The sequence below is a fragment of the Micrasema longulum genome, unplaced genomic scaffold (assembly GCF_059751315.1).
Source record: "Micrasema longulum isolate JH-2025_06_02 unplaced genomic scaffold, ASM5975131v1 h1tg000281l, whole genome shotgun sequence".
Taxonomy (NCBI): Eukaryota; Metazoa; Arthropoda; class Insecta; order Trichoptera; family Brachycentridae; genus Micrasema; species Micrasema longulum.
Genome location: NW_028277485.1, coordinates 1,133,094 through 1,156,524, shown reverse-complemented (window position 1 = coordinate 1,156,524; position 23,431 = coordinate 1,133,094). Strand labels below are relative to the sequence as shown.

Below are 23,431 nucleotides of genomic sequence, written 5' to 3'. Positions count from 1 at the left end.
AAAGTAAAATTATAAGAAATGTAATAAAATATTAGAATGAGCATGCACATGGCAGTCTGAACTTTGTTTGGATATCGCATCTGTACACATGACATCCATTTTATATTTGCCTATAAGGTTTTTTCTCAACATATAAATTAAAATATAAAAAAATTATTAAACTTTTTAAAAAAAAGTTAAAGATATATAAATATAAGGAAGAAAACAATAAAGAAGAATTGCAATTTAGAACAATGAGACTGTTTGAATTCAAAGAAATGAATATTTGAAGATGCATGTATCAAATGTCGGAATTATCGGTGCGCGTGTATGTGAAGATTTATGAATGTTAAAAAAGCGAGGTCTGTTCGCAAAGACAGTGATCTGGCACTCTATCCTCTCTGCCTACCCCTATGTGGAAACGGTGTAATGGTTTGTTTGTTTTATCTAACTATCTTAACAGTTATTTTACACAATTTTAGCTGAGCGACCTGTTAATAAAACCGGTTCAACGCATCCAGAAGTACCATCTTCTGGTGCGAGATGTCCTGCGCCACTCGGAGAGGGCCGGATGCAACGCCGCTGATCTGCACGCTCTCCGCCAAGCTGTGGCTATCATGTCTCGCGTGCCTAAGGAAGCTAACGACATGATGGATGTTGGTCGTCTGCAGGGTTTTGATGTTAGTTCAATTTATTAATAATATCATCAATTGACAGGTAAAACTCATTAAGTACAGATTTATGGTAATATCTCTTGCAAAACTGTAGTGAGTGAAATTCTACAATGATAAACAGCTGTTTTGGATCGCATAATTGACTTTGTGATTTTTTCATGCAAGAGATTGTCGAAGAATATAGAACTTGGTGATAAATCTTAGTGAGTTTTACCTGTCAACCGACTATATTAACTTCCCATAATTCTAAAATTACCTGCTCATGATTTACTCCAAATATATTAATAATTTGACATTAATGGTGATTACCTCTTAAAATTCTGGGCTCAATTCCTGTTGAGATCACATTAATTAAATGTTGTTTTTAAATATTTATATTTTTCTAAGTAATAATTTAACTAAAGATATCTTGTCTTGTTTAGATCATACTTTCTTCTACACTTGATGTGGACTGATTTTTAAGTTGATATTAATTTTATACAATTTTTAAGTTTCACTGTGCATTTTTTTTCCAGGGTAAAATAACCGCTCAGGGCAAGCTGCTTCTGCACGGCCCGCTGATCTGCACTGACGTTTCGCTTCCTGAGGTTCCCCCGAGTAAGCCGCGTGAGCTGCATGTGTTTTTGTTTGAACACAGTGTCATCTTCTCTGAAGCTTTTGGGAAGAAAACCCAATTTACAAGCCCGTCTTACAACTACAAGATTCATCTGCCGGTAAATATCTGTTTTACTTTCATGTTTTAGTGAAAAAGCGTTTGAATAAAAACTACACATGTTGCGATTTAAAATTATATGCGCATTGTTTCCTTGTTAGTATGCTTTTGGCGATTATGTTTTTTACATTTTTATTACTGTGATTTTTTAAAATATAACAGTAGTGTAACAAGCGCATAATGTTATTGGAAGAATAATTGGGAAAATATGTTTGTATTTTTCTGATACGCGATTTATTACATTTTTGTAGATCAGGTATTCCAAAAAGAAACTATTTTTATTTATTGGCTAATATGTATGAGTTGTATTGTATTAGTGTAAATGATTTTAATATTTTCTTTAATGACCGAAAGCAAAGTCAATATATTGTTTTGATGATAGGTTAACAATATGAGCCTGGTGGAAGATGATTTCGGGATCGTGCTTCGCTCCGTGGATGCTTGTGCCCCGCCTCTGGGAATCCACATCATCGCTTCCATGGACACGCTCAAGGAGTGGCTGATTACTCTGAAATCCATTCTCAAGAGCCAAAGGGAGTTTCTGAAGGCAATCCAGAGTCCGATTGCCTACCAGAAGGAGCTGACCCGCGACGCCTCCGCGTGAGTCTGCAGACATAACCTTTACTAATCTGTATCATCGCATAACCCTCTCTTTTCTCCCACTATTATGGCAAGGTTTTCTTCAGGGAAGTCACAGACCCAACAGGACTGCATGAACTGATTGTACATTAAAAGTAATCCCTAAAATAAAAAAATAAATTATTTTTTCACTTAACTCTAACATTGGCATTTTGGACGAAAGCCGATGACATCTATCAATATTCTATTTGGAACAGTAAATGTGGACCACGGAGATTTTCTCGATCTGTAAAAACCTTTAATATTTTCGCAGTTTGCTCCATTGTCTATCCAGTGCGTTTGTGGTCTAGTTAAATTTGAGCATCACTATTATTTACCACTCTTGCTACTTACTATCCTTGAATATCTCTATAATTGCTAATAATCGTAATGTGTGTAAATTTAGTTCATTAACTTCTTTGACTGCATGTATTAACTCTGTGTATACTATACATACTATATTGATGTAAACGTAGATTATAAATGTACCCTATCGACTCTTCTCCTTAACACATGCTTCGGTCTCAGCTAAAGATTATCCATTCAGAACAGAATTTCATAGCATATATATTTAACGTAGATGAAAAATCTAATAATATCTAGATTTCTTGATCCTTGAGGGGTTTCCCGACATGGGATCGCACTTTGCTTTTTGTGTTAACTGTTCACTGTTAATTAAATAAAGATTAGTGTTTGTCCATTAACAGTTTACCACTCAATGTATATTATATACTCCATTTTACGGTAACATTAATCTTAGTGAGTAGATTGTAACTGTTAGAATTAAAACATATATTGTGTGTAATAAAAAGGCGCTATGCGATGATGATTTGACTTGACTGAGCTAAAAGATTTGATATTTTACTACTTATAAATATTAGTTTTATAATTAAAGTTCTTTTTATTGTATACCTACTTCATATACTTTGCATTTTCACAATTTAACTTTAAACACATTAGTTTATACTTGCCGTATGTTAATTTTATCGGACGGCAGCATATTTATATGAAATAGACAAAGGTTTCCAACAGGATCATAATATTTGGAAGCTTAATGTTTACATTTAATACGTTTTTCTGTTGTTTAATAAATTATCTTGAATCATTATTACTAATACTTTTGTCATGCACAATTATTATTAACAGTTTTTAATTTATTTATTTCTCATAATATTTGTATGATATATTTAATAATAATTTTTGTGGAGAATGGTGTTGGTTTTCTTTTGTTTAACTCTCTTCCTATTGAATATTTACTTTGATAATTATATGTCAGAATGTAATAATATTATTGATTGATATCTCTGTAATATTATGTGTTGATTAGTCCTTGAATTTCAATAAAGGGAGATGAGTACATTTTTTAATGATTCGTATTTATTAACTTTCGAGCCTCTTTTCATTATGTTTCTTAATATTATACCAAATCATGTTTTAAATATAAATTGTACATTATGGACCAATGACAAGGTATTTATTCCATTTGAAGTATTATAAGATTATACCAAAGTAATTTCCTTGTTTTATAAAATAATTAACCCTTCTTATTTGATATTTAACTTTGTAAATTGATTTTACAGAAAATTAAATGAAATTCTACCAACATTTGCGTGCTAGGATTATTCAATTCTGTAAATAAGAGCACTCATTGCTTTATGCGATGTCTTTTAATAAATTCCTAGTGAAATTGCACAGCGGTTTTGGATAAACGGAATAGGAAATACTTCCATCAATTGTAAATTAATTTCACTTTGTTTTTTTAGCTTTCGATAAACTTAAAATGTAATCCGATCCATGTCCCGTGTATTAAATGCTAAATAGATATTTAATTTAATAAGAATTAGCTTCCAAATGTGCGACAGATTTTCCATTTGTGTGGAATACCTGTGTCGGTTTTGGAATGATGGATTATTTTTCAATGTTAAAATTTGTGTTGGATAATACTCTTAGTTTTTATATTTTAACAGAGCTGTTATATACAAACAGCCATGGTTTTACTATTAATGTTTCTTTTTTAAGTTTATTTATTGAGGATTGTATCAATGTACCAATGTATTAACACATACATGTATATTATTAATGATGGAAGAGTATGCAAGTAATTGGGAATGTGTTATAAATATGATGTTACTTACATTGAAATAAAGTGAACAATGGAAATGCTTTTTCAGTTTAACCCCATCCTGTGTTATTTGGTTTTTAATTATTTATTTATTTTGTTATGACCTGATTAAGCAGATGGAAAGAGGAGGCTCGAGATAGTAAAGTGGACGGTGAGTCCGCTGTCCCTCGAGTGACCCGGCCCCATACGAAGGCCAATACTATTAACATTCCTTCTCCAACGTCTCCGACTCTCGCTAAGAACCAAGATATTGAAAGCTCTTCGCAGCGTCGATGGTCTGAAACAAATAGTGAGGTTTTGGTAAGTGAATACACGCACAAGTGGGTGTCATTTGGTGACGCGTTCTTCTCTTCTCACTCTGGCCTGGATCTATCTAACACTGCATGAGGAACGGACTAATCAACCGTTAACTTTTCCTTATAATTAACACATGTTTTTAAGAAATGGTTATCCATATTACATCATTTTAAAATGTTTATTGAATAACAAAATTGCATTGTTTGGTGAAAATAAACTTTAGCAAAATACTAGGTACCATCCCGATACATAATGAGGAAGTTCAGTGGTTTCTTTTTATTTGTCAGTAGACTGTCAAACTAAGCCCAAAAATAAAGAAAGTATTTATCGTATTATCAGCGCTATGATCTTTTAAAGTTTTGTAATTTTGAAATTACCCCGCGTGTGATGTTATAAGTTCTCCTCGGTGAGTTCTGCTCATTGGTGAATTGGCTTCCCGTAAACCGAAAATCTATCACAATATTGGTTGATTCAGAAGAACTAGTGACGTCGTTCAAAATAGTTTTAATTTGAAAACATTGTTTTACATACATTTTCAAGAAACTTCACAGCACAATTTAATGCTCTAATTTTTATAATGCTTAAGAAAACCTTTTTTGTATCGAAATTCCCTTAGCACTAAACTTCCTCATTAAGTCTTATTTATAATGTACTGTGAAAATCAATGCTAAATGACATGAACCCTAACTTTTTTTGAGTTGCTAACGTATTTAGCAAATTAAAAACAATTCAGACATTCTAATGGAAAATGCATGTGGAAATGGTTTTGGCTCAAACTGTCATTTGGAATTCATCAATTTTTACATAAAAACAGCTAATTAATATGCAGGTACATTTATTGCATCTGGTTTTCCACCATAGTTCTTTCTTCGTATGATTTTTTTCTTTTCACGGCTAAAATACTTTTTATATCTTCTTCATTATTTTTCCCCTATCCGCATACAGTGATGTATAGGAACATATAGTGGTGCATTAAAACCTCAATCGCAGCAAATCAGCAGTCATATTTAATATACATGAACGCATAATCATGACTTTGCCGGGAATCAAACCGGAGAGCTTCTGGCATAGTATGCCAATCGGTAGACCTCGAGGCTCACTAATCCACATTTCCAGTTATATTTAACCTATAGATTTACATTCTTAATTTTGACAGAACATAAAGAAAAACTTTATATCTCCCCCTGTCTTTTACATAGTTCGTAGTCAAATATTATATATGATTATGGAGTCGGTAACATATACTTGTATTTTATACTTGATAATTTTACTAGATTCCCGAACACTGATATTATTATTTATTGTTTTGAAATTTACTTTTTGAAATTTCACTTTTACACTAAACTTCATTGTCAATTAAAAAAATTGTAAATGGGGGCTAGATTTCGTACCATCTGTGTGCTCTGTGGCTGAAAGATTTGCTGTAATCAAGTTCCAACATGTTATAATTGAGATAGATCTTAATTGGAAACCGGGAACTAGAATCCCAATCGTCTATGCGCTCTGTAGCTGCTAAACGTGCTGGGATATTTATTTATTGTATAGCGCCCTAGAGGTGATTTTCACAAAAATGCCGCTTTAAAAATTATCCAACTAAAATAATAATATAATATATCAAAAACAGTTCAATAATTATTTCATCTTTTCATATAATTTTATACATACATCATTATCATCAAACCCTTAGCTTCACACGGTGATGCATAGGGGTTTGCATTGTTAAACAAAATGCATTGTATCTCGATCGTCTATTACAAGAAGGTAAGGTGATCAGTCTAAAGCTCCATATAAATATGTTTAAAATAATTGGTATATATTTGTAGTTATTAACATAAAGACCTGGATATCATTTTTATTTGCTCTCTGAATTCCATGAATATTAATATGATTTCTGCTGACAAAGAAGGGCAGATGGTTATTTGTTACTGAATTTGTACAGTTGCTAACAAAATATAAATAGTGTAGTTAATCTCAAACAACTATTTTATTGAAAGTACAGTGGTCATGGACAGCAATGTATCGTCTTTTTTGGGTAATACTGTGTGAAGTCAGTTCATTCCGACATTTTGGCTGCCGTTGCAAGAGCCATCTCAGGATAAAAATCATAGTCTACCTTGAATATTGCTCCTGCTTGACATGGAGAACTTTTTCAAGAAATAAATATAGAGGTCTATTCATTTACAGGGCTTATGAGGTTCGGCTTACGTGGTCACTTTACACATCAACTATTTTACTCATAATCATAAAACTGATGTTTAATGTAAAAAACATTAGATTTGTCATTGTCATTCGGCACTGCACTGGTACTACAATGCAGCGTGTCTTAATAATTTAATACATAAAAGTAAGATGATCAGTCTTACGCTTTAGGTACTAGTCCAATAACAATGAAATATTGCAGTGTAGGTCTACTCTTACGGCCTTCATCGTGTAATTGATAAGACGCTTGCCTCACGCACGGAGGGTTCTGGATTCGGTTCCCGGTTAGATCACAAAAAACGAATTGTGATTTTTTCACAAACCTGGGTGTTCTGTGCTGTAATTCACCACTATAATTGGACCCGCTTGGCTGTTATGGTTTAAAAACAAAATATTTAAAAAAAAAACTGTTTTTCTAGTTGTGAAACCTTAAAGAAATATATTTATGTTTTTTTTTTTAAATGCCAGTTGCTAATTTTTTGCCTTTTTACTGTGGATAAGGATAATGTTTACTGAAATAGGTATATTCTTTCTGACTGCTCTAACTGTTGTGTGAGGATCTGGCAGGATAGTCGACTGTGGCCTTGCTAATTTTATCATTACAAAAAGTGAAAAAAAAAACCTCTTCTCAGGATCTAAAAACAAACCTAAACTCACTACTTTCTTATAGTAAGCATATTTGAATGTTGAAATATTTTTAATTTTCTGCCTCGTAGTCTGGTGTTAGCACATCTGCCTACCGTGCTAGAGTTTTCAGGTTCTATCCTGACAAGGTTGACTTAAAACGGATGTTTCAACACTGAAATTTGTCTTACTAGGAAGTGCAACTCCTTGCCTTCATATAACAAACTATAGAGATATACTGTGATGTGTGGTTATGGGAGTATAGGGGACATTGTAATATACTACTGCCATGAGTGGTTTGTTCAGGAAGTTTGAAACGTGATGCCTTTTATCCCTTAGAACTACTTTGGTGGGAGCCTCCTGCCTGATCAAATTTTCATGTAAAAAATGCAGTAACTTTCTTAACCCCTGTGTGGGTATGATGTCACACTAGTCTACATACGATACGAGACTTGATATATCTTTTTTTTTAAATGAAGAAGTTGTATTTTTTGTAATCTTGAAATAGACATTTTCACACTGGATTTAAAAAGTAAAATTTGTATAAATATACAGGATTTTAAATACACAAAATATTTATCCTTGCAATGCGAAGAATGAATGTGGCGCCAATACAGCAATATATCTGTATAAGAGAGAGCACGAAGATAGAACTCATAACAAGGAAGACAGAGACGCTGTTCTGTAGCCGGTGCTTGTGTGAAAGAGATTCCGTTGATTATAGGCAGTGTGCGGGGGTAAACGCATGTAAGATGACCGGCGTATTTATTATTTCAACCTTTAATCATTGCTATTGGTATATAGAATTTATAATACTATCTTTATTATTTTACTTAAAATAAAACACTACATATATCTAAAATGCATGCTTCGTAATCTTAAATTTAGTTTACCTCTTAGTTAAGTTATGTTTTTAATTGTCAATAAAAATACAATGCTACAAAGATTATTTATTATTATTATAAATAAAAAACATTTTATCTCATGACAAATTATTTATTAAAGTCATTGAATCCTTCCAGCGGAAGTTATATTGAACATTTTCATATGCATGTTTTGTAGATAGGTGATGGCAAACCATTCCAAACCTTTCAAAAAAGGAGATGCTAATATTTCAATAAAGTGCATAAATTAAAGGGCGGTTTATAAAACTTAGGTTTTTTTATTTAGCATAGTGACCAAGAACATGGTGCTGCAGGATCGCGTCGTCCATGGGGATTTCGTTTCAGAAAATCGAGTTTCGCTGTCAAAAAAGCAAATGATGTTTCCCCTGGAGATGGTGGAATCAATGAAGTTTGTGCACCGGAACTAAATGAAAGACTCACTGACTGCTCTATTCCCGTTGGAGGTACCGCAGTATTGCAATGTTCCCTTCGAAGAGGGATGCGCCACACAAGTGCCCTCTGGAGAAAAACTTACCCTGAAACGAGAGTACTGAGACATGCTGGTAAACACTCCATCACTTTATCAAAAGATGGTGTAGCGAGACTTGTCATCGGTGATTGTAACACATCAGATACTGGGGTGTATACATGCTCCATTTCTAATGATCTGGGTTCAGTGCAGAGTTCTTGTGAGCTTCGAATAGAATCTGCCGAAAATGGAATCGCAAAAATACCTGAAACCAATGCGAAACCGGATCTGTCTGGACCACCTGGCTTAGTACCTGAAGACACCCGCCTGTGGGAGCGACAACAATTTCTAAGAAGGTAAAAATAATTAGCCTATAGAATAATATTTTCATTTTGTATTTTAAACTTGCCAGACTATTGAATGAAAAGAGATGATATCAGTTAAATTGTGGCCGAGTAGTCAATTAAGTATAAAAATATAAATGTCACAAAATATTAGCACACGGATACTCCACCACTTTCTTAGGATGATGTATGTAGCAGCTTGTACATATGCCAAAATACAATTGGTTTTGGTGCAGACCTTTTTTGTATTTCTTAAGTAATAATTAATATTCTTCCGGTCAGAGGACAAAATAGCAATCTGACCCATATTTTTTTATTGGGTATTTAATTTTAATAATTTTCCTATTCAATTAATCGACCATTTTTTACAGATATGAAGAATTGGAGGAGTTAGGGAGGGGCAGATCATGTGTTGTACGCTTGGCTAAAGACCGCGGCACAGGTCAAAGAGTAGCCCTAAAACAAGTATTGCTGAAACAAAGTACTAGTGAGGCTGCGTTGAGAGAATACAGACTGCTCGCATCAACACAGCATGCTGCACTTCCCAGAGCATTGGCGATCTTCAGAAATGCTCCTGCCCCTTTGACTGATACTATCGTTATGGACCTGTAAGTACACAAGAATCCATCGAAATTGGTTTCACCGTCGTGGGTAAATTCAAACAATTCATTGTTTCTTTCCTTGAAATATTTGATGGAACCTTTTTTTTTATTACAGAATTCGAGGCCCACATCTTTTCAACCATGTGATTGAAAAGGAAGAGTATACTGAAGCAATGGTAGCAAGTTACGCCAAACAGCTAGTTTCGGCGCTTGAGTGGCTCCACGAAAACAAAATATCCCATCTTGATATCAAAGTAAGTCATTTATTTCATTTGTCAAATATAGGCAGAACAGTAAATGTTACACAGTGTGTAAAGTGGCCCACAAGTTATAAGCTCCGTAAATACCTAGATATCCATGTTCCCTTCTCTAAAACTTTCTCCATCTCTATTGTAGTATGTTAAAAAGATATGTTTGCGTAAAAAACTGTTAAATAATAGATATTACCAGCGTAATGTCATCTGTCTATTAACATTTTATCAGTTATATTTTATTGTAATTTATTACATCAAAGACTTTATATTATAAGAATCAGAAAGCATGTTAATATTTGTTTTCAATATGCATTTTTTATAAATCTAAGGTAAAATTTCATGCTACTTACTATCTATTTTCTCAAGCTCTTTTGCAACTTTTTCATTTACAAATAAGGGTCACTGCTCTTACTGAGGGAAAATCTTCAATGGTCAGTTTTTCAAACAAAGTCAATCAAACACTATAAAGTTTAAAAGATCCTATGCTTTGCTGAGGAACACAGTTGTTCTTTTTAATTGATAAATGTGATAAGTATCATTTTATTAAACCCAAGGGATTTTACAATGAAATCTTAATACAGATGAAACATAAAATAAAATATTAGAAAATTTCCTCAATATGACTTAAACCAAATTATCTTATATTTATGGAGGTTAATTTTACCAATATAAGTCATATATTTAATAAGATCTTTTCTGTTTTTCTTTTCTTCTTATTTTTAATCACGTAATTGCATTAACATTATTAAATGGTGATGAAAAACTACAATATTTGTATTAATTTAGTACCTCAAAGTTAAAAATGGAATTGACAGATCTTTTTCCAGTATTAAAAAAAAATGTAAATGGCCCAAAATATTATTTTTGGTGAGTAATATAAATTTTCGTGACTTATTTCAGCCTGAAAACATTATGGTAGACATTGCACCTTCAGGGTCTGTCCAGTTGAAGTTGATAGACTTTGGTTGTGCCGCTTTAGCCGGTTTGATTACCGGTGAAGGGGAAGTTCTTCCACCAGCACCTGCCCAACTGGAGTTCTCAGCTCCTGAGGCTGTATTAGGACGACCAAGAGGACCATACACCGATGCTTGGGGACTCGGTGTCCTGATTTATGTTTTTCTCAGTGGGGTAAGAATCAATAAAACTTAAGTTTTAATTTATCAAAAAATGGCTAAAAAGATTTCAAATACAAATGTTGATGGATGCAGAAATCTAGGAAGACTGAAAAATACATGGTATGACCAAATTTAACAAGTACTTGAAGATGGACATGTCACTTCAAATAATCAGCGGGCGTGCATGTATGAATGTAGAGAAAACTAGGTATGTATGCAAGAGTGATATGGCGTTCGATCCTCTCAGCCTACGACTACGGAGAAACAGCATGATGGATTGTATTTTGCTTGTAGTGTTTTCAATATATTATATTTAATAGTTTATGATGTAATGCTTTGTTTCTTTTGCCGTATACAAATATTTATAAATGCGAGTTGATAATTTCTACCCCTTTCTAAAGAGTGACAACAGCTGAAAATCAGTAAATTTTTTTAAATACACACAAATTCAGTTTTTTCACATTTATCATGTTGCATATCAAAATAACCGTGTGTAGAGATTTCTGTAAATGATAAGCTCAAATATATTGTGTTGTAAAAATTATATTAGACTACCTATATTAATCATAAAATAAAAAAATTATGTTGTTATGTTGCATAGGCATAATAGAATCTCTAATACGTTATTTTTTATTAAAATAATACAGAACTTTGTATGTCACCATGGACTTAGTGTACATTAATATTTTTCGCTTTCAATGATTTTAAACAACTGATTTTATTTCAGGTGTCTCCATTCCTTGATGATTCTGTTGAGGAAACTACAACTAATATTGTGAAGTGTGATTTCTGCTTCCCGACACAACACTTTCAAGGAGTCGGTCAACTGATACAAGATCTGATAAGTGAACTGCTCTCTGCTAAACCTGAAAATCGTCCAACAATGAAAACTGTATTACATCATTCCTGGTTCTCCAATGTAAGATGATATAAGTTTTTACCTTTTTTAATACGGTTTTAAAAATAATTTAATTAAAATGCTTTTTACCCTATTTTAGGATAATAGGAATTTTTGGAATCTAAATTACTGATTCTTTTCCATTTGCTATTTTAGTATTTTAGAAATGTGAAGATAATGTTTTCAGTTATTTACCGTTTGCAGTATAGTATCTGTAACCCGAACTCGAGAGAGAGAGAATGAGAAAACTAAAGCTGCTTTCAAAAGCTTTGGATGCTGCTTCATTTCCGAACACTGAATATATTTAACGATATAAACAATGAAGTTCAAGCATGGGTCACCAGAAACGGCATGGAGAAAAGTTCTGAGATAATGACTGGTTATTAAATTAATGAAATAAATATAATTTTACCACTTTTTTTTCTACTAACCGGTTTCAAAGCTACCCAAGCTTCTTTAACCTGTCCGGGAGTATGGCCGTACATGGTCGTCCAAACAAAATTTTCATCAATGGAGTATGGGCGTACATGTACGTCCGATTATTTTCAGAAATATTATTTGGGCTTGTAAAACCGATGGTTGACAACCCATGAAATAAAACATCGATAATTTTGATATAAATCATATTTACTGGTATAATTTATTATTTTTATTCAAGAAAATATGTTGCTTATAGCATTGACAATGATATAAAATTATAAAAAGTAAAAAAAAAACATGAAAAAAAACTCACTCCCCAGATACAGTTTTGTCGGCAGAAACTCACTCCCGGACAGGTTAATGAGGTAATCATTAATTAACCAGTCAATAGAAAAATAAGTGGCTAATAACAATGTTGTTTTTTATTTATTTTATTATAATGAGTAATAACAAAGTGTTAAGTGCTTCAAATATAAATTTTAGATTATTAAATTGTTGAGAATGCACTGAAAGAAAATAAGAGCATTTCAGAAGGTTGAAGAACTAACACCTGACATGGTAAACCATAAATATGCCATTTCTACTTATATCACTTGTTTGGAGGGGGCAGTCGGAACAATGTGAACCCCACCTAATTATGGTTTTGCGTCAATTGCGTGATAAAGCATATTAAAAAGTGCTTGTCTGAAAAAAAAATCCAGATAAGAATTCATCTTGTTTAAATACGTTGTCTGTTAATTCCAGTATTTATTTCATAGATTTCTACGTTTAATTTTGCATGCTGCTCTAAAATGTATTTTTTAATAATAAATTATTTGCATATATTGATGTTTTTTGTTGATATTTCTTGATAAAACTCCATAGTTAATGATTATGATAAAATTATAAATAAACTTATCAATGAAACTTCTTGGTTTAGTTTTACTTTTTATTATTTTGACCAACGAGCGCTTTTGCCTAAGTAGGCATCTTCAAGACTGGTGAACTGTTTACAACATTTACAGTTTTTATACCGTTCTTAACATATTTTGGAGATAAGATCAAATAAGTATTTTAAACGGGGAACAGAAACATAAATATTTATAACTAGTTTGCTAAACAGTTCATTTTTGGGAGTTTTTGGACCGAAATTGGGATTAAGCTTTTATTATTTAAAGGGTGGGAAAGGAACCCCAACCCCAATCCCAATTTCGGTCCAAAAACTCCCAAAACTGAACTATTTAGCAAGCTAGTTGTAAATATTTATGTTTCTGTTCCTTGTTAAAATACTTATTTGATCTTACCTCCAAAATATGTTAAGAATAGTATAAAAACTGTAAACGTAAACAATTCACCAGTCTTGAAGATGCCTACTTAGGAGAAAGCGCACATTGGTCAAAATAATAAAAAGTAAAACTAAACCAAGAAGTTTCATTGATAAGTTTATTTATAATTTTATCATAATCATAAACATTTGCTTAAAAATTTCATTGGATGATTATTTTTTCCTTCTTTCATTGCGATTTTCATCAACTTTTCCTCAAACAATGATTAGGACTAGTTCGTACTTCCTTTCCCTTATAAAATGTTCAATGTATACTAAGTCGAGACACTGTTTTATCTTATTTTTATATTTACAGGCCCCTTCATTACCAGTTCGCTCTACAACTGCCTTACAAAGCTTCCAACAGCGCAGACTCCCTCCTTCTCCACCGCCGTGATAATATTACTATGATACGTATGTAGTTATTCCAAATAAAGCGTCAAGTTAAAAATATTACAATGTTAATTATTATCATTCTAAAATGAGTCAAGGTAACATAAATATTATTATTATGAACCGCAAATAATATGCCTCTACATAGGCACCATGGATTTTGTAAATGATTCTTTTATACTAAACTATTGTGATCAAATATTCGTAAGATTTTTTTGTTTATATAAAATCAATTTAATGTTAAACATCCTTCACAATAAGAAGAGCTGTTCTTTTTATAATAAACATCTATTAAATAAATTGTTTTTTATTCTGCACACTGTTCATACTGTTGTAATACCTTATTTTTATTGCTCAGAAACTGGTCAAATTTAATTCATAATTCAGTTATTTTATTCAAAGTACCTGTGTATGTTTTCATTTTTTTAACAATGAAAAATAATATCTCAGTGATTATAAATCCGAAAACAAATGCAGCAGTCTCCTATGCCGATGACTGGGCCAAAATTATTTAGTGCGATGAAAAGAATATCATAGTTTATATATTGGAACAAAAGCATCAACATAAAAATATATCATATATAGTTATTAAAAAATAAAATGAGGGGAGCGATGTTTTTTTTTTTTCTTTATTTATAGACTTTTAGGACTCCTGGTTCTGTATATGACTGTTGGAGCCTTGGAAGCATTTGAGGCCCTCAGTATCAAAGATAGCCAAACACTATGACACTACTCATTGCATATTTGATACTTTATAAAAATAGCGTTTCTTGTTATGTTAACCTTTAGTTCAATTGTTAAGAGTGTTCATGGCACCAAATTTTATCAAATAAATAAATTTTTTCTAAATATTTCAATTAAAAAGTGCTATCACAGATTTTCGAAATTTTCTCAAAGATATGTATGGAATCGTTTAGTCATCTTTGATACTGTGGGCCTCATTTATTGTTCGCAATCGGGGGGCCAATGAGGTCACGATCGCCAACAATAAATGCTACCGAGAAGGTAAAGAATACAACCTAGATGAAGTGATGCCTTCAGTAAAATATGGTGAAAGAAGCATTATGATTTGGGGGTGCATAGCATCTACTTTTTACTATTTGCGAGCAAGGAATAAATTAATTCCGTCACCTATACTATCGTACAGGGTGATGTTTTAGAACGTCACCTATACTATCGTACAGGGTGATGTTTGATTTGGGGGTGCATAGCATCTACTTTGAACTATTTGCGAGCAAGGAATAAATGAATTCCGTCACCTATACTACCGTACAGGGTGATGTTTTAGAACCCTCAATCATTAAATTATATGATATCAAGTCTTAAAATTAATGAACCTCATTAATTGGCCTCCACAGTCATCTGACCTAAATCTAATTGATCATTTATAATCAATATTTAAAAAAAGTTTCAGTCTAAAAATTACAACATCAACACTGGAAAAAAAATACATATTTGAAGAATGGGCCAAAACAGAGTTTAATGTTTAAAAAAAATTGTAGACGGTATGAAAAAGGAGTGTATGCTTGTTATACAAAGGAATTATGCTCATGATTAAATCGAGACTATACTGTCAAAATGCATTAAGTCAACGGTCTTTATTTATTTCAAATATTTTTCAATATACATACAAGATGTTGATTTCGAATTTTGTGCTATGCCTAGAATAAAGATTACTCCTTTGAAAGATCAATCTTAAGACTTTAAAAAAATCAAGTAAAAGAAAATTGTGGGAGAAATAATGCATTGCATTGAAAGAACAAAAAAGCTTTAGATGCGATTATCTTGGAACTTGTTTAAATGACAAAATGCATTCTATCAGTAAAGCCTCGAAATTTAGTTTATAAATAAAGCAATGTTGTTTTTACCTGTGAGTATAAGATCAAAATTGAAATAAAAAACAAATTATGTATTTTATTATTTATTTTCATATTCTTATTAGATTACATTTTTTTTACGGTTACATATTTTTATGAAATATTGACATGTATTTAATAGATTCTAATTTATAATGTTCATAAAATGACAATTAGATTTCCTAATAAGTGGATAGGTTTCTCAAGTTTTACCAAAAAAAATTGTATTATAATCTATATAAGAATATACTTTAAGATTATACCTATAATATATTAACATGTAGCTTTAAAATCTTAATCCAATCAGCTTTGATTTTTTTACTTAAGAGTAGATCTTTTGGCAATTATGTGACAAGTGGATATAGGTAATAGGCACGCTGCAATTGTCCTGCCATTGCCTTATGCACCAATAGGTAAAGATACGAGTGAGAAGACGAAGACATGAAAATATGCATGTAACTGCAGTGAAATATGGGGATTAAAGTATCTTCTTATCATTATAAATATGGTATATTATTTTGCAAAATCTTTTAAATTTAAACTGATTATCGTAATACGTATGGCAAATATTTATAATTTTTGTCTGTTTATTCATTTATTACAAATATGTAAATTAAAATTACCGAATAGACCTAGCAGGATCTGTCAAGGAATAGCGGTAAAGAGACAGCTCGTTTAGCCATGAGCTTATTTATATTTACTGTTATTATAATATAATGTTTACACTTTTATATATTATACATATATTATGATATGAAAGTTCAATGTAAACGGGCAAAATTCTATAAGCATGGCGTTATGTTTATGGCAAATAGAATCGAATCTGATTAGTATGGCAGATTAATGGTAACTTTTGGATGATTTTTTTTTCGTATTTGTTTCGACATAATAGATTGTGCCTCTGGTCAGAAACTTGTGCCTGTGGAAATTAAGAATGTTTTCAGCAAAAGTAGATTGTTTCCTTTTTTATCCATTTTAAGTATTTAACAATGACATGATAGACCACTGCTGACAAAAGTTAAGACTCACTAATTTTTGGAAATTTTTTATCCACAATTTAGATACAATGATTGTCCAAAGTTACACAGCTCTCCCCTACGTATAAGGTGCTATCGCTTCCTATAGGAGCATGTTCTCAAGAATATATATAATTCCGGCCAACACGTGTAAAATAGTGCGTCCAAACAAGTATATATATATAGGCGGCTAAGCTGTACATTGATTGCCATCATTCAATTGAATGGCAAACGGACGCTTAGCCAAAATGTTGAAAGTAACGTTTAACGAAAGGGCTGAACGCCGCTTAGCCTCTTTAATTTTAACACAACAATAATAATTGTTTAATTTTTCAATTTATTTTTTTATGTGAAGTTAGGTTAGGTTAGGACAGGTTGGGTTAAGATTAATAATAAAAGAAATGAGTTAAGTAAGAAAACTTTTTCATTATTATCAAACTAAACCCGACCTATCCTAAACTGACCCGTCGGCTTTTGGTTCGGTCGTTTCCGAAATTCCAAAGGGTTAGCTTTTAACCAACGAAGAACCAGAGAGGGTGCAGTTTTTTTGCGATATCTGTATCTCAGGGAGTGCGGATATTACCCCTGGCTTCTCCCGACTGACTTCTTACTAGGAACGCTGGGCTACCAATCATTGTTGAGGAGAAGGGATTGGTGGGCGCATACATAATTCCGATATTCTGAACGAATTTGGTATATTTGAACCCTGATAATTATTGTTATTGGCAGGTAGAGCAATCGTGTTATTCAATTTAGTTAGATTGCGATTGCCAAGAATGTCTATATATTCCGTAACAGTAGGATTTATCTTAGGATGGCAATTTGCGATGTAATATGTATGTTTTTTTTTCTTTCCTATTTAATCGATCTTTTATGTATATTTTGCTATATTTTGAGAATGAATTGGATTCTCTGTAACGTTCTCAATGTAAATAAAAATAAATAAATGAAATGAAATGAAGACAAGTTGAACCGTGAGCTATCTTAATCCATTCAACGAACGGCCTAGCCATTCAACTTAATGCTGGCATTTAATGAACAGCCTAGCCGCCCAATTGAGTGGTTGATTGGACTATTCAACGGTGACATGTATATCCAAATACTTTTTTAGCCATATATTATCATTTGACAAAAAATATCTTAAACTTAAAATAAATAATAAATAAAATATACAATAATAAATATTTGTTCGAGGAAATTTTTCTTATGACTGAATGACTCATTGGCGTATATAGTTTTATTCAGAAAATTTGCTTTAAATTTCCCTATTATTTAATATCAGGTGTTTATGAAGTCACTTCACGCTATAAATTATGTTTATTTATTTTTTTAATTGAAATATTCTGTTTCAAAGAATACAAAAAAAGTTTGTTCTGATAAAATTGATTTATTTACGTCACATATCAGTATAAAATTGTGTATTTTGAAGGAATGCATTCTGGAATGATGAGAGTAAAACTACTAATTTATAAATTACCTACATGATTAACAATACTTAATTCATTATTAATGTCTACTGGTTTCAAATTAACCGACTCATCTTCATAAAATGTATTGAATACTAAATTGAAATATTATAATATTTTGACTTAAAAATCTAAACATGTTAACACAATTCCATTTCTCACATACGAGCGAGATATATACACTCAATTCAATCATATCTACGATTATTTTGATATTTTTACGATTTGTTTCACAAATTTCAGAACATTGTCTAAAAAATAATCCAGGTTAGTTAATCAAAAAGTTAACTTCATTTAATCGTCCAGGAGTTGCTTTAACTCTTGGAGAAGGATAGTTCAAGAATGAATTCTACCATATATTTCAAAATGTGATGCAGAAATTTCACTTTTAAACGATCACAAAGGAACCACTGCAAAAAAACGGCAAATAAACAAAAATGAAAGCAATAAAACTGTTGCAGATCAACCCGAAGGTGGAGACACTTTAGGAAAATTGCGGTTTTATTTTTTATCTGAAATATGTCATTATTCCTAAAATCCAAATACTCTTAAATCTTTATTTGATAAATTAAACACAACACGAAAATTCGTTGTACTATAAAAAAACAACTTTAATTTAAATATAAATCGATGACCTCATAGGGATAATTTAATAAAATTTTGTTTTCTGAAGCAGTCCATTTGTAGGTTTATTTTATTATAATAATAACTTTGACTTCAGTTAACTTTATTAGTAGTTTGTCAATTTCTGTCTTTTTCTTCAGAAAATATAACAATAATTGTAGAATTAAATTTACAACACATAAGCGGCATAAATCTTTCTCATCTGGATTCATAAAATAAAGTGTAAATAAAAGTGTTTAAATCCTATTTTCAATTCTAATGATTTGATTTTTTTAGAGAACATCATATATTTATCATAAAAATGAATTATATGTTCATTATAAAAACAAATCAATTAAAAGTAAATAAAATTAGTAAATAAATAAGTAAATAACGTATGAAGAATAATTATGCAACTTTGTAAAAAGAACTAGGTATATGGATAAACTTGGATGAAAAATCTTATATTTATTTAACGTAGAAACTGTGTTTTTTTTTATATTCATTCAATCTCATTTTATAACTATATTCAATATGGCAGCGAAATATTACGAGTAGGTAACTATAGCAATAAGAATATAAATATTTAAAAGTGTTTTTTTTCTATTTTCACAAAATCTTATATCATCATATAATATTTGCCACTTTTCTAAGTTTTTTTTTTGGTAATTTGAGACTTAAGTCCTCAGATGCGATGTGCGGTATGCGGCGGCAAGCTGATTTTGTAGTTATAACGTATTTCATCTGATATGCAATATTTGTTTTAATCAAATGTATTATATTGTGATTTCAAAACAAAATTTTATGTCTTTTATCGCAGTAATAATAAATTAAACAGCATATTTTTTAAACCTACATTACTATAAAATAACATTTTTTTAGCCTTGCCTTGGAAAATTAAAAAAAAAAAAGAGTATTAAAAAATCATTAGAATAACTACTCAATAGTACATTTTTAAATTATACTTAATAATAGGTAATATAATTTATAATCATAGTTACCTATTTAAATTATTCTTAATAATAGGTACTTTAACATCATATGTTACGCAAGTGGAATGTTAGCACCAAATTATATATTTTGATTAGAGATCTCACTCGAAGTTATCTTCAATACTTATGCTGGTAAAATAATACGGATTACTGTGTTTTTCAATTTTCGTCTATCTAGCATAATCATGGACTAGAAGATAATAAATAGTATGGTAACTTGTTCGTTACGACATTTCAAAAACCTAACCGCTTTTTATGCAATCGACTATAAAATATAATATAATACTTTGGTAACGATTAATATTAAAAATACCAACTACCCACAAATCGCTGAGTTTTTATGTGGCCTTGTGCATTCCAAAAATTAAAATTAAAACAGAAATTAAAGTAAAGTAAATAGGTTGAGCTCATTAATATACATACATTTTCCTCTTTAAAGCGTAAGGGAAATTTCAATTAGAATGCATTGTATTTCAATGGGTGGCGGTGGCAAAGATACAGAATTATGTGGAAATGGAAAATGGCAGGCTCAGCATTTGCAGTGCTGATAACCTGTCAAACATTTACTTTTATTATTTTCCGATGTAAAATCGATGCGAGTGAGATTCATCTGACTGGAATATTTCACCTACTAAGCAATGTCTGAAATAGTTTTCAATTTTTATGTTTTTCTTGACCAGTTGGTTGAAACAATAATTCGTTCTCTGTTTTAATACCAGTCAACCTAGCAGGCGTTGTAACCCAGTCGATGTCTACAACATTTGGGCATATCTACTAAAGATATTTTTAGATAAAATATAGATTGTTACCTATACACTCAATGACCGTCGTCAACGTGTTACAAATATTCTCATTAAAAATAATAAAATATGTAACCGATACAAAAAATGATGTAAAATAACTTTCTCGGCCACCCATTCAAATACATGTTATAGATTCGATGTTAACTATTTCACAACGTTATCCGCCTTGTGGCGAGGGGTTAGCGCATCTGGATAACATGCGTCAAGTCCCGCGCGCGATTCCCAAGAAGTTCAACATGAAATATTGATTAAAAAAATATTCTACAATAACATGACGTATTATCCGTAAGATTGCACCTGTTTTAATGTGGCAAATGGTTGAAATAACGCTGCAATTTGAGTACTTTATGCGGTCAATACCTCATTGAGACAGAAAGGTTGAGAAAGGTTGAGAAAGACAGAGAGATTGTCAAAATCTCAGTTTGTTACTATTCCTAAATTATTTAGGTGCCTTTTTTATATAATAAGTATATTTTTAATATTTACCCAAAAATCCTTAATCTTATCAATATTACACAAATCAGGAAACTGATCTTCTAAAAACCGGAGGAGGATGGTGCATTTTATGATTTTAAATAATTAGTCTGCTGGCCTGTGCGTTAATTGCGCGTTATGCGCACAATACGGGCGGACGGGCTACTCTAAACAAAACATGAATTAATTCTTGAGTTAGAAAATCGATCGATAAAAATATAATAACGCCATATTTTCGCATTTTATACAGATGTGAATGCGCGCGCAGAAACTCGGTAAAAATTAGGATATGTTTTAAATTCTAAAAAAATTCAGTTTTGCGCTTGAAATATCAACCAATTTGTGCATTACTAGACGCAATATTTTCCAGGGTAAAAATCTGATGCATTTTCTGACTAGTTTTCTGATCCATCCATCAGTTGCGGATAACGTGCTTAGTGGGAGAACTCTTTGACGATGGCCGCGAGACTGGTGTAGGTGCCGACGATCAAGCCGAAGAATCCGAACACGACCAAGAAGAAGTTCTTAGTGGTCATGATTATGCGCTGCTTCTTGGAGATGCGCTTCCACCACACGCAGGACTCGATGATGGCGGGGAAGGCCAGGCCTAGGGCGGAGAGGCACAGGGCACCGAAGAGCGAGATGAACAGGTCCAGGGCGGGTACTGCCACGGCAAGGAGGACTAAAAACAACAATTAACTATATTTTATACTTTAAAAGAGTTTCAAAATGGCCATATCTTTAAGCTCAACATTATTCATATATTGAGCTATTCTACTGATATTTCTTGGTGAAACTGCATTTTAATTATAATAATTAAAATACGTTATATAAAATATATATAATTTTATTGCACCTTTATTTATAATTTTGTCGGTCACGACGAAACCCGGTCACTGGTAAAAAATTATAAATAAAAGTGGAATAAAACTATATACGTATTTTTATTATTATAATCAACATTATTAAGTAATTTATTGATCATGTATTTCTTTGAATATGTTATTTTATCATTTTATTATTCCGTTAAAAAATAAAAGAAATACGATTAATTATTTCTTCAAAGTTTAATTACGTTCTTTATTATTTTTCCTAACTATTTAAAAGGGTTCGAACTGTCAGTGGGGTTGCAGTGAGTCACATCTTGATTCTATAAAATACTGCGAACGCCCAGTTGCATTCCACCGGCAACACTACTGACTAGTCCAACTCGTTAGCGTCCACGTCGCGATTTCCGGGCAATGGGATCACACTCATAACGGTGTGATCACAGCAGATAACGAGATGATGAAAGGCGAGTTTCTGGCGCCTCAAAACCAAAACCAACCAGCTAAGGGAAGGTAACCCCGACAGAAAAATCCACCAGAGAAGGCAACGGGAAACCACTCTGGTCATCTTTTCCCAGGAATCACTATGGCGAGTACATCCAATAAGCAGTTATCCTGGCTGCGGAATATAAGGGTGGCGCAGGACCGAGATGCTTTCGCTGTAGTGATCGCCAACGTCACGTCGGGGGGACCTGACAAAGCACCGCAAGAAGAACTATTTAAATGAATTACTGCATATATTGTATCAGATATCTGATTTTGATAGCATTCTAATTCGAATTTATTTTAACTCATTCAACATTCCATGTCCGCTCCCTAGTTGGAGCATATGATATTCACTAAGACCTTCCAGGCATCTCTGTCAGCTGCCAGCTCCTGTGCATCCTTCCAAGTCAGGTTCGCGTCCCGTAGTTCTGAAATGAACTGCCGACGAACAGTCAGCAGTGGGCGTCCAGGACGTTGAGAACCCGATGCCAGGTAAAGTAGGCAAGCTTAGTTAAGGCTCTCAGGAGGCATACACAGTATACAGCCCAGTCAACCGTATCACCTCCGCTTGGTGACAGTTGTCACCGGAGTTTGCTGCGTCCGTTCTTTTATTACTTCGTTGCCACAAAGTCAAACCGCCGCACACCCGAGATTCTTTTGAGACACTTGTTCTCAAAACTCAGAATTTTGTGGTTTTAAGCCCTAGTTAGGTGCATCCGTAGAAGAGAATAGGTGTTATGCAGGCGTTATATACGCGGCGTTTGGTTTTCACTGAGTAAATACATAAATACAAAAGAATACAAACAGTAAATATTCTGAGACATTTCTCAAACCAATGAGTGATATAAAATTCGTATTAAAATTTGTTGAAACAGAAAGAAAAAACACATTTGAGAAGGGAATTAGGAAGTCTAGGCATTTACAGGGCTTATGATCTGTCATTGGCTGGTTTAAGTGGCCACTTTACACACTGTGTAACATTATTCATTCTGCCTATGTTT

The 23,431-nt window shown here is 32.3% G+C and overlaps 2 protein-coding genes across 10 annotated transcripts in view; one reads left to right on the top strand and one right to left on the bottom strand.

Annotated features, from left to right (window-relative positions):
• trio (trio Rho guanine nucleotide exchange factor) overlaps positions 1-14,207 on the top strand; it is a 492,673-nt gene extending 478,466 nt beyond the window's left edge. For 7 of the 9 annotated variants that reach the window (XM_088224402.1, XM_088224401.1, XM_088224399.1 and 4 more), the window contains 10 exons: positions 462-659; positions 1,169-1,366; positions 1,748-1,965; positions 4,219-4,405; positions 8,396-8,934; positions 9,294-9,530; positions 9,640-9,778; positions 10,679-10,906; positions 11,621-11,812; positions 13,831-14,207. In XM_088224402.1, the coding sequence (XP_088080528.1) occupies positions 462-659; positions 1,169-1,366; positions 1,748-1,965; positions 4,219-4,405; positions 8,396-8,934; positions 9,294-9,530; positions 9,640-9,778; positions 10,679-10,906; positions 11,621-11,812; positions 13,831-13,911 (2,217 nt within the window). In that variant the 3' untranslated portion in view covers positions 13,912-14,207. The remainder of the gene's footprint in view (positions 1-461; positions 660-1,168; positions 1,367-1,747; positions 1,966-4,218; positions 4,406-8,395; positions 8,935-9,293; positions 9,531-9,639; positions 9,779-10,678; positions 10,907-11,620; positions 11,813-13,830) is intronic. The other 2 variants (XM_088224400.1, XM_088224398.1) reach the window with 1 other exon arrangement.
• A 6,291-nt stretch (positions 14,208-20,498) lies between these two features.
• Positions 20,499-23,431, bottom strand: part of LOC148282875 (proton-coupled amino acid transporter-like protein acs) — an 89,999-nt gene continuing 87,066 nt past the window's right edge. The window contains exon 8 of the mRNA XM_088224396.1: positions 20,499-21,799. Within this exon, the coding sequence (XP_088080522.1) occupies positions 21,552-21,799 (248 nt within the window). The 3' untranslated portion in view covers positions 20,499-21,551. The remainder of the gene's footprint in view (positions 21,800-23,431) is intronic.